The sequence below is a fragment of the Typopeltis vanoorti genome, chromosome 9 (assembly GCF_054136105.1).
Source record: "Typopeltis vanoorti isolate ZY-2024b chromosome 9, IOZ_Tvanoo_1.0, whole genome shotgun sequence".
Taxonomy (NCBI): domain Eukaryota; kingdom Metazoa; phylum Arthropoda; class Arachnida; order Uropygi; family Thelyphonidae; genus Typopeltis; species Typopeltis vanoorti.
The window spans coordinates 43784597-43798442 of record NC_143557.1 but is presented as its reverse complement, the minus strand read 5'-3'; the positions used below and the strand labels follow the sequence as shown (position 1 = coordinate 43798442).

The 13846-nt window shown below is 32.5% G+C and overlaps 1 protein-coding gene across 1 annotated transcript in view; it reads right to left on the bottom strand.

Moving 5' to 3' along the window:
• Positions 1–13846, bottom strand: part of nonC (serine/threonine-protein kinase Smg1) — a 1124353-nt gene that overhangs the window by 546954 nt on the left and 563553 nt on the right. Inside the window, exon 38 of the mRNA XM_090398044.1 lies at positions 682–852. Within this exon, the coding sequence (XP_090254170.1) occupies positions 682–852 (171 nt within the window). The remainder of the gene's footprint in view (positions 1–681; positions 853–13846) is intronic.

The following is a 13846-nucleotide window of genomic DNA, read 5'->3' as shown; positions in this document are numbered from 1 at the left end:
CATATTTTCTCTTTTTTTTAATTATTCATTAGATTTTTTATTTTAGCACACAGAACAACCCAAAGTAGTATATGGTCATCAACTGCATGTTTAATAATTGCATCTCCATACCATGTAATATTCTTCTTTTTATAGCAAACTTGACCAACCTGATTACTGTTATGCAATGTTTTACCTGATTCAGTGCTTTGTTGTTTCTTCATTTGCTGCTTACCTTTCTTGTTCTTCCTAAATCTCTAACTGCTTTTGACATTGTTACTGCTTGAACATTTTCCTATTTCTCACTGTCCATTTAATAATCTGTTTTACTTTTGATATTTCTAAATTTAATTCATTTTCGATATCTTCATTAATTTCTGAAATGGACATGATTCTGTCCATTGGGACAAGCCTCGCCATTTCTTTCCAATTTCACTGATCTGGATAATGCTTCTTGTTGTAGAAACTCTACTGTTCTTTTTAAGTTTTTGGTGCCATTTTATGGTACACTTTAATATTACAAAACAATATCAGGAAATACACGAAAATCAGAAGTAATAAACAATAAAATGCTAATTATTCTAAGAAAGAGAAGAAAAAAAAAGAAATATTAAATCAGATGAAAAAATCTCCAATTTCACAAGAGCACTAAATAAACTGATCATTCACTATTCAGCACTAAACACAGAAATTATTAGTTACCTGTTTGAAAAGCATCCAGCTCTGTTGAGGTCTTCCAGGATCTATGGGATTTGATAATTTATTAAGAGTTTCCTCAATGTGTTTGCCAAAGGTTTCCTGAAACCATATTTCATGGGGAGTTTCAGGAGTCTGACCACTAATTGCTTGTAACTGTTCCAGTATGTACAGTGTCTAGAAATTACATAAGAAGAATAACAATCAAAACAACATGCTAACAAGCAAACACAAATGACATTACAAGCTGGAGTATTTATATTAAGAAATAGAGGTAAAACCTTGTGCATAATGGGAGAAGAAAAAGAAATTGCAATGAGAAAGGGAACTACTATAAAAATCACTTGCTGTTAAAGATATTACCTTTTCATGCAGTTTCTTAAATTACATTATTTAAAAACATGAATATAATTAAAAACTACATTGAGCTTTGTTATGCACTGAGAGCCTCCATAAATAATGAATCTCTTTAGGTTTGAAACTCATCTAAGGTGTGAAGAACTTTTATCGGGACTTTTCAAATGAAGGCGAGTCAAATAGTCTCATGGAGCAGTGTGGAGTTTTTTTCCCCTCCCTAGAAGCTCGGATGTTTTCTCCTGCCACACTAGATAAACTGACTAGGAGAACATGCAGTGTATACAAAAATTATAACACTAGTCACCTTCACCTAAAATTATGGTTACAAAAGCCAGGGATACTTGGTAAGACATGGGTCTTAGCAGCTTGTATCACACATTATTATTATTTGTTCTACGTCTAATTTTGCATATGAATAGTCATACCTTATTTGTTTGAATACATTTCTTCATAATCTTTTAAATTTCTGCTTTGTTTCAAAGGATAAAACTCAAGTCAGGTATCATTAAGTATCATTACTTCAGAGATCAATAAGCAATCTGATGTTGAAAGTTTATCCACTTGGTTATTAATTAAAAATGCAAAGTAATTATGTCTTGGTTTAATCCTTTATCCAAGTGTAAGCAAACAAAGTTTGACCATGAAGTCACTTCAAGAATGAACAACTCATATATTGAGTCTAATGACTTCACATCACTTGCCATAATGCAAAGCACATATCCTTAATGTATAATGCTATGCATTATGGAAAGGGGTCACTAACCAGACTGGTTTCAACCTTTCTTTTCATCAATGGGATCCTGACCCAGAGGTGATATGAGGTTGAAGTAATACAGAAGTCATATTTCCATATGCAAGAATATAATTTCTTAGTATCTTTAATTGACAGTCCAACACAACATTTCTATTATTTGTAAATCTCCAACAATATTACATTTTAAAATTCTAAAGAACATCTAATTCCAACAATCCGTCTGTAGTTTGGCTGCACTCTGAGAATGCTTTTTTGCTAATTTGTCTTATTATCTAACATACATAATGTTATTTAAAAATGTTTTCACATAATTAGTCCAGACATCCATCTATTCCTTTTCTCATTTTTTTTTCTTTGTTTCTAAGCTTTCTTATAGGCAAAACCTCCAAAGCATCTTGTGTTTTCTTGATATTTTCTGTTTTTTGATTGTCTTCAACCTGAATTCTACCCACAAAAAGGTAAAAAAACAGTAAATCAATACTATGAATGGTCTAGGGAATCAGTTCCCAACCAGTGGCACACGTACCCATGAAGGTATATGCTGGGCCATTTAGGGGTACACGAAAAATAATCAGTAACAGCGGAAAAACAAGTAAAGTAAACAAAATGCAAAAAGTTAGTTAAGGAACAATAAATGTTAAGTTTGAATCACCGCTAATGGAGACACTTCAAAACTAGCTCACATTAGCGAATGAAGATTGGTGAGGGAGTGGTCTTAATAAATATTATTAATAATAATAAATCAAAAGTGTGTTAAATACTTGATCATCATTATCAATATTTAACATGAAGCTATACTTATTTCTGTGTTACGAATATTGTAAATTAAATCTGTGGTTTGTACTTTTAGCGTAGTAATTTTCCTTTCCCAACTCATTACCTCATTTCCTCTATTTTACATTAAGATAGGCACTAAACAAAAGTGTCAGTATTTAAAAACAGCTGTTTTAAAAATAAGGGGAACAATTTACAGAAATGGGTTTGAAAGGGGTACACAAGTGGAAAAAGTTTGGGAACCACTGGTCTAGGGGATTAAATATTCCAAGAAACTTAAAGTAGAGACATGAAACTTTAAACTACTTTAGACATCCAATAAAGATTATAGTGGTCTCACGCTATTGAGAAAATACTTGTATTACCTAAAAACTTCCCCATTCAAGTCAACACAACTGAAATCTACTAACTGTTGGTTAGACTGGGTGCACTATGTTCTGAAAACAAAGCTTGAAATGTTCTCATGGCTTCTTTGCATGCAGAGTGTTTTTTTTTTTTTTTTAATATTCTCTAAGTATGAATACTAGCTAGCTAGTTAGCAATTCTTAATATTTCATTTCTTCTTGTTAAAGACTACTTTTTAAGTTTCAGTGCTCACCCAAGAATTTCCTATTTTTCTATCCACTCATGTAACTTCAATACATCCCTTCTTGGCTCAGCCAATCAGTACTTCCTTTACATATTTAACACACATGCTGTAAGGTTTGATTCTTGTTTATAAATGCTTTATCTCTTAATTCTCCAATAATATTTGAATATTTGAGTCTGAAGTTGTTTACATCTGACTGTTGTTTGATTTTCATTGCTTCAAACCATATCATTCTTTTCTATATTTTTTCTTTTCATTCTTCAATACATCCTTCTTGGCTAAGCCATTCAGTATTTCCTTCACATATTTAACACACAAGCTGTAAGGTTGTGTGTTAAATATGTGATTAATTGCTTTATCCCTCAGTTCAGTGCTCACCCAAGAATTTCCTATTTTTCTATCCACTCATGTAACTTCAATACATCCCTTCTTGGCTCAGCCAATCAGTACTTCCTTTACATATTTAACACACATGCTGTAAGGTTTGATTCTTGTTTATAAATGCTTTATCTCTTAATTCTCCAATAATATTTGAATATTTGAGTCTGAAGTTGTTTACATCTGACTGCTGTTTGATTTTCATTGCTTCAAACCATATCATTCTTTTCTATATTTTTTTCTTTTCATTTTTCAATACATCCTTCTTGGCTAAGCCAATCAGTATTTCCTTCACATATTTAACACACAAGCTGTAAGGTTTGATCCTTGTTTATAAATTGCTTTATCCCTCAATTCTCCAATAATATTTGAATATTTGAGTCTGAAGTTGTTTACATCTGACTGCTGTTTGATTTTCATTGCTTCAAACCATATTCTTTTCTATGGGATAGTTATTTTTATCCAGCTCATTGCTATGTAGAGATTGTTTCCTATTTCAAATGCCTTCCCTTGTACATTATTGTATCCTGCGGCAATCTCAAGCATAACTATTGGCAATAAATATTCAATAACACTTTCTTGTTTTGTATGCATTCTCTCCATTTCAATTTATGCACACACACAATCATTATCTATGACAGGGGTGTTCAACCCGTCAATCGCGATCGACCGCAGAGCAATTTTTGGTCAATCTCTTGTGTATTCCTCCTTCCTTACAAATTTCATTAAAACTGAAAACATAATATTTTATTTATCATTATTTTATTATTTTTAATTCGCTTTAAATGTATTGGTATAGTATATTTATTTTTCGTTAAAATTGTCAAATCAGTAATTTTCTTATAAGTCCAGGTAAATGAATTAATTTGGAGCAGTGGAAGTCAAACAGCGAGCCGAGTGAATACGATTATAAGCAAACATAAAAACTCGATTGTAGCTTAAATATTCCAAAGCACATTACATCGAATTTTTTACTTCGGTTAAGTCCCATGTGAATATTGTAAAAAAATAAACTTTGTTTGTCTCGGTATAGTTTGTATTAGATGTTTTTGTAAATAACTCTTTTGAAGCTAACTGTATATACTGCTTTAATAAGAATATGTTAGAGTGTTAAAAACAAAGACAATGTTTTTGTCACTGAAGCTGTACATGCAGCATTAGAAAGATTGTTATTGAAACTTGTATGTTATGAGAAAGGCTTGCAGGCTCTAATTGTAAACAACTCCGAAGTCAGTCAGAAAGAGTTCAAACAATTTTCCGATGGCTGGCAACTTACAATCTAAAGAAAGCGGAGGAGAACAAAAGGCATACTGAACTTGAAACTTAAGATGAAAGACTCATACCGATTCTTTGGGGGTTGCCAAACTTCATGTGAGGTCTCAGAGGAGGCCTAATAAAAAGGAACTGAAGCAAGCAGAAAGGGTCCCGGTTCCAGAATTGCTGTCAGAGAGGAGGCCGCCTGGTCCAGAGTCGCTGTCAGAGAGAGACTGCCCGGATCCACGTTGCTTGAGAGAGGAGTTTCCCACTTCCAGAAAGGAGCTTCTCGGTTCGAGACATCGCTAGAGAGTGACTTCTTCTAGGCTGCAGACAAGGTTTCAATTGCCGAAAGGAAAAGTTCCAATTGCCGGAGAAAAGTTCCCAGGCCAGGTTAACGTCAGACATTCACCAGTGTGTTGCGTTTTCATTACAATTTGATGAATCAAATGACTTCACTGATTGCTCAGTTAATGGTATTTATTCGCATGGTATTTCAAGATTATTCAAGTAAAGAAGAACTTTTGAAAATTATACCATTATTGGGAAAGACTAGGGAAGAAGACATTTTTTTGGCATTTGATGAATTTGTGAAACAACACACAAACTTCCGCTTTTTAAACTTGTGTCTATTACTACTGATGGTGCTCCTGCAACGATAGCTAATAAATCAGGCTTCATTTCATTATGTAAAAACGATGACAAATATCCAGACTGTTTAACGTACCACTGTATTATTCACCAAGAAGTACTGTGTAGTAAAAGATTAAACACAAAAGATGTTTTGGATATTACATTTAAAATTGTAAATTCTGTTCGAGGAAAAGCCCTACAGCGGCGGTTATTTAAATTACAGGCAGATGATGATAGGGAACTTCTGTTGTACAATAATGTTCGTTGGCTCAGCAGAGTCAATTTTTAGAAAGATTTCTTGTATCAATTAACGATATAAAAAATTTTCTTGATGAAAAAGGAGATATTTATCCACAATTGAGTGATAAAAGATGGTTGTTACACTTAAGAAAAATATAAATGACCGCAAATTTAGACATCTCCCATATTTAGTAAATTTTTTGCAAATCAAGAAATGCTTCGCTATGATTTAAAAGAATTTATTCATGAAATAGAATTAGTCGAGGAAGAAATAAATTCAAGATTTAAAGATTTTAATAAAACTGAAATGATTGTATCTTTTATCAATAATCCATTTAAAAAAAAAACACCTGAACATCACAGAAATTTCAAATAAAATTAGTGGGCTGTTTGATATAAACCAAGCTGAAGTAGAACTTGAGATAATAAACATTCAGAATAGTTTACATTTAAAATGAATAAATAATGAAGTCATTTGGAGGTATGCACATGAAAAATTCCCAATATTAACTGATACTGCGCGAAAAATTCTGTCGTGTTTCGGATCGACATACTTGTCAGAATCCGCTTTTTTAAATATGAACCTCATAAAAAATCAATTAAGAAACCAAATTACAAATGATCATTTGGATGATTGTCTGCAATTGGTCACTTCTTCATATCAACTTGACTATGAAAATATTGCGAGGTCCAAACAATGCCAAATTTCACATTAACTTTTTTTTTTTTAAATCAACCAGCATTTTCTGTAACTTGTGAGTTTGTAATCAATCTGTTGTTTTTTCTAACTTTGGTTTTCCAAAATAGAGAAATAAATATTTTATTCGAATACATTTGTTTTTGTTTTTTTTTGTTGTATTAAAATAATTAAAAGTGATAAATAAATTTTTAAATACCCAAATGAAGTTTTTAGTTATGTATTTTTTTTAGTTGTTTATTTGTGCGTAATCAGATTATCAGGTTGGGGGAACATGATCTATATAAGAGAGTAGATTGCCAAATAACTTTTTATAGAAAAGTAGCTCATGCAGTAAAAAAGGTTGAACACCACTGATCTATGAGATCAGTAATGACTAGTTCATATTTTCCGCAGAAATCTGTCAAGTACTTGCCACTGGTATCAGGTCTGACAATCTATTTCCACTAAACATTTCCATACATCTGGGATTCATTTTTAAACTGTCTCCTCAACAAAAGCTTCTGCAGAGATGATTTCTTGAACAGAAGGTAGATGCTTGCTAATGAATCATAAGCATTAATAACACCTACTTCCAGTTTCACTTTTTAAAATTTTCCTGCCTCATCTACTTCAACTTACTCCCAATATAAGGAGATTATTTTCATTTTTGGTGTTCAATACTATATTGAAACTTAAGATGAATGTTAAACAGAAGGCAGATGCTCGCTACTGAATCATAAGCATTAATAACACCTACTTCCAATTTCATTTTCTAAAATTTTCCTGCCTCATCTACTTCAACTTACTCCCAATATAAGGAGTTTATTTTCATTTTTGGTGTTCAATACTATAGCACCTTCCTCCAATTCAATATTGCAATTTCAGATTAATCATCTTGTCGGTATTTCATTGGCAGCCAAATAGAGCCAAAATTAAAGTGCCTAAACATAATTCTGGGTACATCAGGGATGTTCACATAGCTAAATTTCAGAACCAACATTACTCATTTGTTCAGCACACAAATTTGATGCGCAAGTAAAGGGAGTGTGATAAATTTTAAGAGAATGCACCAGGAAGGTGAGAACTGATCAATATAATTCTCATCCCAGTTATATTTTAAGCTTTCAATAACCATTTAGAATGTAATGGTGCACTGCTCATTTCTTTTTAAATGAGAAAGACGTTAAGCTAGTAGAGGAAATACAAAATTATCAAAAGATTACCAAGTGTCAAATAGAGCCAAAATTAAAGTGCCTAAACATAATTCTGGGGACATCAGGAATGTTCACGTAGCTAAATTTCAGAACTAACATTACTCATTTGTTCAGCACACACATTTCATGAGTAAGTAAAGGGAGTGTGATAAATTTTAAGAGAATGCACCAGGAAGGTGAGAACTGATCGATAAAATTCTCATCCCAGTTATATATATTTTAACCTTTCAATAACCATTTAGAATGTAATGGTGCACTGCTCATTTCTTTTTCAATGAGAAAGAGGTGAAACTAGTAGAGGAAATACAAAATTATCAAAAGATTACCAAGTGTCACATGCAAATTTCAAAATGGGAAAACTAGGAATACATTCAATGAGACTTTTTGAATGTATGCTCATAGAGAAACTTCCAACAGGGATAATATAGAATTTTTGGAGTCACTGCAAAAATCAGTTGAGAAAAAAAGCTGGTGTTACTGTTGGAGACCTTATTGGAGAGAAGAATAGGAATCTCTGGCATGTGAAAATGTGAGAAAATGTAGAGAAATAAAACAAGTTAATAATAATCATATAGACAGGCTGCATTTTTATATGGATTATACATTATAAATGTATCAACAGAGATAGGTGTGAAGAAAATAAAGTCTTAGTGACTAAGTTACACTATGTGATAATGAAAAGAATAATATCCATGAAATTTCAAATGTCAAATAAATCAAAATTGAAATAAACAAATATGGTTGAAGAAAAATGAAAAGGTTTTGGGGAAAAAAAAAATTAAGAATAAAACGTATATGAATTTAATAGTATATCCTGAAGAAAACATTCATTGATTCAACCAAGGAGCAAGGTTGAAGCTATCTGTGAGGATAGAAAAATTTGAATTTTGACTCAAATGATGAAAGAGGCAATCTATAAGAGAATAAATTCTATCAAACTCCTAGCAAGTATGTCAGTAAGCACCCCGAGAAAATACAGCAAAAAACTGGTAAGAAAATGTGTTAAGAATAAGTGAAATAAAAATCATAGGAAGATTTAGTAAGAATATGTAGGTTTTCTGTGGGTTTTAAATAGATTAAAAATCAGATATGACAAATGTTTCACTAAAAAACTTCTAATTCTGTAGTAAGAACTGAAGAATGTAAAGAAGGATAAAAATCAGCTAAAAGTATATGTAAATTATTTGCAAAAACATAAAAATTAGGTAAATGACATAACTAATATACACATGACAATTGTCAAACCAGTTTCTTATAAATTTAAAAACAAAATAAGAAGAAATCAATTAGCTAATTAACCCTTTCTGCCCTAGTGATTCCAATTGGAATCACTAATTGTCTTGGCTTTCGTAGCCCATATTATGTGGTGAATGATTCCAAATGGTATTGTACGTCATAGTTCCATTTCTTTAATATAATAACAGGTATGTATTGTACGTATAAATCTTACCAATAGCGTTTTTTATGACTTAGTAGAATAATATGCATATATTGGATTATAGAGTATAAGCTCAGAAGTTGAATATTTGCTACCAGAATATACCATTTGCTACCATTTTTTCAGGAATATTATTTTTCTGCCTTTTCTTAATCTTAATTTTTTCTACTAACATTTTTATGAGTAATGGTCCCCTGAAGAGGAAAGCATCCCTCCTTCAATTTCTTTTAAAATTTGCAAACATGAACAGCTATCAACATCCCTTTATTGTTCAGCTTCAAAAAGCTGACAAACCAAGTTATATCCTCTTTTTCTTTCATCTTCCTTTGTTTGTTAGAACATCACTCCTCATGCCGCTTTCCCTTTGTTGTTCAATAATGAGATAATCAGATTCCAACTATATATATATGTGTATGTCTATATTTATTTACTTCAATCCCACATACATCAGAGATCTCAAGACCTATAACATAATCCATTGCGTAGACAATGATTAGAGAGAAAGTGAAAGGAAACTGCTAGTGTGTTTATTGAACAGTTGGGGTTGTATTCATTGAAGAAAATGGTATGTAAGAAGGCTGTTCCAGAGGATAAAAGTACATGAAATAAAGAGGATGAGAAATTGGGTTTGGTGAATTTAGAGCTGAGCACATATGCAGCAACTGGAGGGAGAGACAGAGAAAATCATCCATTAAGTGAATAGCTGTGAGGTACTGTTTGATGCACCACCCAAAATGTGAGAAAAATATTCCAGTTGAGTGGATTTGGGAGTTTTAAAATGTTATAAGTTGAGCAGAAGAGAAGTACTGTTTGGAGTATAACAAGATATTTTCAAGAATATAAATTTTAAGAGGCTGAATAGGCTATGGACATGGTTTGTTCTATGCTAGAAGTCAATCCAAGAAAAGAATAATTGATCTTGATTATTAGCAGGTGGAATTATAAAAACTTTCTCCTTGGGAAATAAGAATTTCACTAAATTAGTGAATTTCTAAATTCACTAAAATTCACTAAATTGAATTTTAATTTAGTGAATTTAAAATTCACTAAATTATCTTCACTCCAACAGCCAGAGAAGAACTTGAAGCTGGAGGCATCTCTACAATAGAATGTTCTGTAAACAAAGAGAAATTATTTCTTTTAGAGAAACTTGTGTCATAGTTTTATGAATTATTTACACAGAAACACAAGATAAAGGTAATAGCACAGGCCTGCGATGGAAAAGATGTCTGAGTAGTAATAATTATTGATTCTTATAGTTTTTTTAGGAGCTGAGTTCAGAAAATATATTAAAAAAAAATTCAATCATCCACCAATTTTATTCAATTTCTAATTTTATCATTTTTATTGGGGTGCTTAAGGGTCAAAGCTATATAACTGAGAGGAGATCTCCACATAGCCTTTAAAGGAATGTGGAGAACCGACCAGGGCATCTGACCTAATATCCATCCTCACTTCTCAAGGAACCAGGGCAAAAAAGAAGAAAGCATATCAAAAGTTCCTGGCAAATAAGTCAGCTTGTGCTCTGAGAGAATACAGAGACAAATGTAAGAAAGCTATACACTGTATAAAACTAGCTAAACAAAAGTCATTGAGGACTTTGGCAAGAACACAGAAAATAAATATCAAGAAGGTGGTAAGATATTCTGGAGGTTGTTGAAGAAATACAGAAATGGAGAAAACAGTGCTGTAAAAGGAATTAGAGATCATAAAGGTGATATTAAAACTGGAGAAAAAGATATTCTTGAATAGTATGGAGTAATTACTTCGAAAAATTGCTAAATGAAACAAAAAGTGATAGCAAAGTGGTAAAAAACACTCAACAGGCACACAGTCAGTAATACATATTCATATATGAAGTAGAAAAAGTAAAAGGCTTGAAATGTCGAAAGGCAGCAGGAGTAGATGATATTTGACCAGAAATGCTGAAGTAGGGTGATATAAAAGTCTTACAGCGGCTGCACTGTATAGTTCAGAAAGCCTGGACAGAGGGACAAATTCCTGATGATTGGAGTAGAGCTCTAATAGTATCCATATATAAAAAGGGAAATAAAACTGAATGTGAGAATTACAGAGGTATTTCCCTACTGAGTGTTCCTGGCAAGATCTATGCAAGTATATTTGAGAAACGGTTGAGAAGAATTGTGGAAGAAAAGCTTGGTGAAGAACAAGCTGGATTCAGGCCAAATAGAGGCTGTCAGGATCACATCTTCACTTTACGAAAAATAGTTGAGAAAGCATGGGAATATAACAAAGATCTGTATTTAAGTTTTGTCGATTTGGAAAAGGCATATGACAAGGTGCCACGAGAGAAGCTACTCAATACGCTACAGTTATATGGTGACAATGGGGCATTATATCAAGCAATACTTTGTCTTTATTTGAGTTGTAAGTCAGCAGTTAGAATTGAAAGAAGTACAGGAGGATGGTTTAATGTTAAATCTGGTGTGAGACAAGGATGTACATTATCCCCTCTGTTATTCATTATCTATAAGGATCACATTATGAAGGAAAGTGGTATTAAACATGATATCAAAATTGGAGATGTAAATGTCAGCTCTTTGCTTTATGCAGACGATGTTATACTTCTAAATAAATCCACTACAAGTCTGCAAGATTCCTTGACTAAATTGAATAACTGTTGTAATAGAAATGGTATGAAGATTAGCAATAAAAAGACAAAGACAATGAAAATAGGCAGAATTGTTGAAAATGTCAATTGCGTTGTGAATGGAGAATGTGTGGAACAAGTAAACCATTTCAGCTACTCAGGCACGATTTTTAGTGAAGATGGTAAATTAAATATAGAAATAGACAACAAAGCTGGTATGGTAGGAAGTCAATTGAATAAATTCATATGGAATAAGAGAGAAATTAGCCAAAACACTAAATTTGCTGTATACAAGACAGTGTTCAAACCAATTTTAACTTATGGATCTGAGAGCTGTGTCAGAAGTAAAACATTTGACCAAAGACTAGAGACCGCAAATATGAAAGTCCTGAGAAAGATTAGCGAAGTGGACAGATGGCATCAATGGCAATATCATATTAAAAACGAGGATATTAGGAAAGAACTTGACATTGTCAGCATCCAGGAATGCGTAAGCCGAGCTAATCTAAGGTGGTTTGGTTACTTAAATAGAATGGGAGATTAGTGAATTGAAACAAGTGTTCTCTGCCAGATTGGCAGGAAAATGACCCAGAGGAAGACCAAGATATAGGTGGATTGATACCGTACAAAGTTCCTTAGATGATAGAAATATAAGATCTGATAATGTTGAAGTCTTGACAAGTAACAGACTCATTTGGAGGAAAATTGTAGATAGGAAGTTAGTAATAATGTAAATATTTCATGTAGTACTATCATATCATGTACACCTCTTGAGGGTGCATGGCAGGAATTTGATGATGATCATTTTTATTAGTAGTATTTGGATTTAAATTCAGCACATTGGTATTTATTTTCATTCTCCTTTATTTACAGCTATTTAGTTGTATAAGTGCTTTTTTAAAGTGCCTTTTTATGGTAAAAGAAATTTCACATTCTTAAGATAGGAGGAGGGAGGAATGCAAATAAAAGTTCAGATGGCTACGTTGACTGATTCGTCGAGATAATGGATGATTTTCCTGTTGTCACAGACACATTTTCTTGTGTTATTCTTTAGTTGAACTTTAGTCATTGACTACCAAGGTTTAGTTTAATGTGTCTGCGTTTTTTTTAATGTTTTTACCTAATGCCATGTAATAGTGTTGATGTCATTCGTTTAAAATTCATTTATCTGTGTTTTAAGTGGTGTTTGTAATGGCTTCAAAAGGTTGCAAAAATTCACCTAACAAAGAGGATACACCAAATACCTGTGTTTTCTGTGTGAGTGTTGCAGCCAAGATTGAGAGCAACATTGAATCAAGAAGGAATGGCCAGAAAGAGTCAAATTAGAACTTGGAAGTAAAAATGTGTAACACAAAACTTTGGTTCCTCGGGGAAAAATCCTTTTACCACTGCTTTACATAAAGCTGGGATTGATGAAACAATCTGTCAAGGCTTTGTTGAAAGAAGGAGAGTTTTTTAAATACATCTTTAAATTTCGTGCAAAATTTCTGGGATTATCAACAGCAAAATTGAAAGAAGGTATTTTTATCGGTCCGGACATCAGCAAACTTATGAAGGACAAACTGTTTGAAGAAAAAATGGCAACTCTTGTAAAAGAAGCGTGGAAAGCTTTGAAAGAGGTGGTGACCACATTTTTAGGAAATCACAAAGACCCCAACTATAAAATGAATGTGGAAGACATGCTACAGAAATTCAAGGATTTGGGATGCTCGATGAGCTTAAAAGTGCACTTTCTCAACTCTCATTTAGACTACTTACCTAAGAATCTGGGAACTGTCAGCGAAGAGCAAGGAGAGCAATTCCACCAAGACATCAAGTAGATGGAAAGAAGGTATCATGGGAGGTAGAATGTCAACATGATGGCGGACTATTACTGGATGTTGCACAGAGATGACCAGTGAAAGGAATTTCACAGAAAAAGTTCAAAAAGAACCATTGAAGTATAAAGAAAAAGACACCAAACGGAATATAAAGTATGTACTAAAGATTAATCTTTAATTACTTTAATTTAAAAATTTTTTTCCAATACTTTCATTCCAAAAATGTTTATGGAAAATTTTAAATACTGTTATTTTACTTAATATAATTTTGTAAAAAATCCTTACATGATAGAGAAAAATGGAAGAGATATTTGAAATCAGTGGTCAAAAATAAATCAGAAACAGTTATTAGTTTCCAGACAACTTTTCGTGACTCGAATTTTGCAGGCCTGTGTAATTTATTATAAGACCATATATTTCAGTCTGAAAA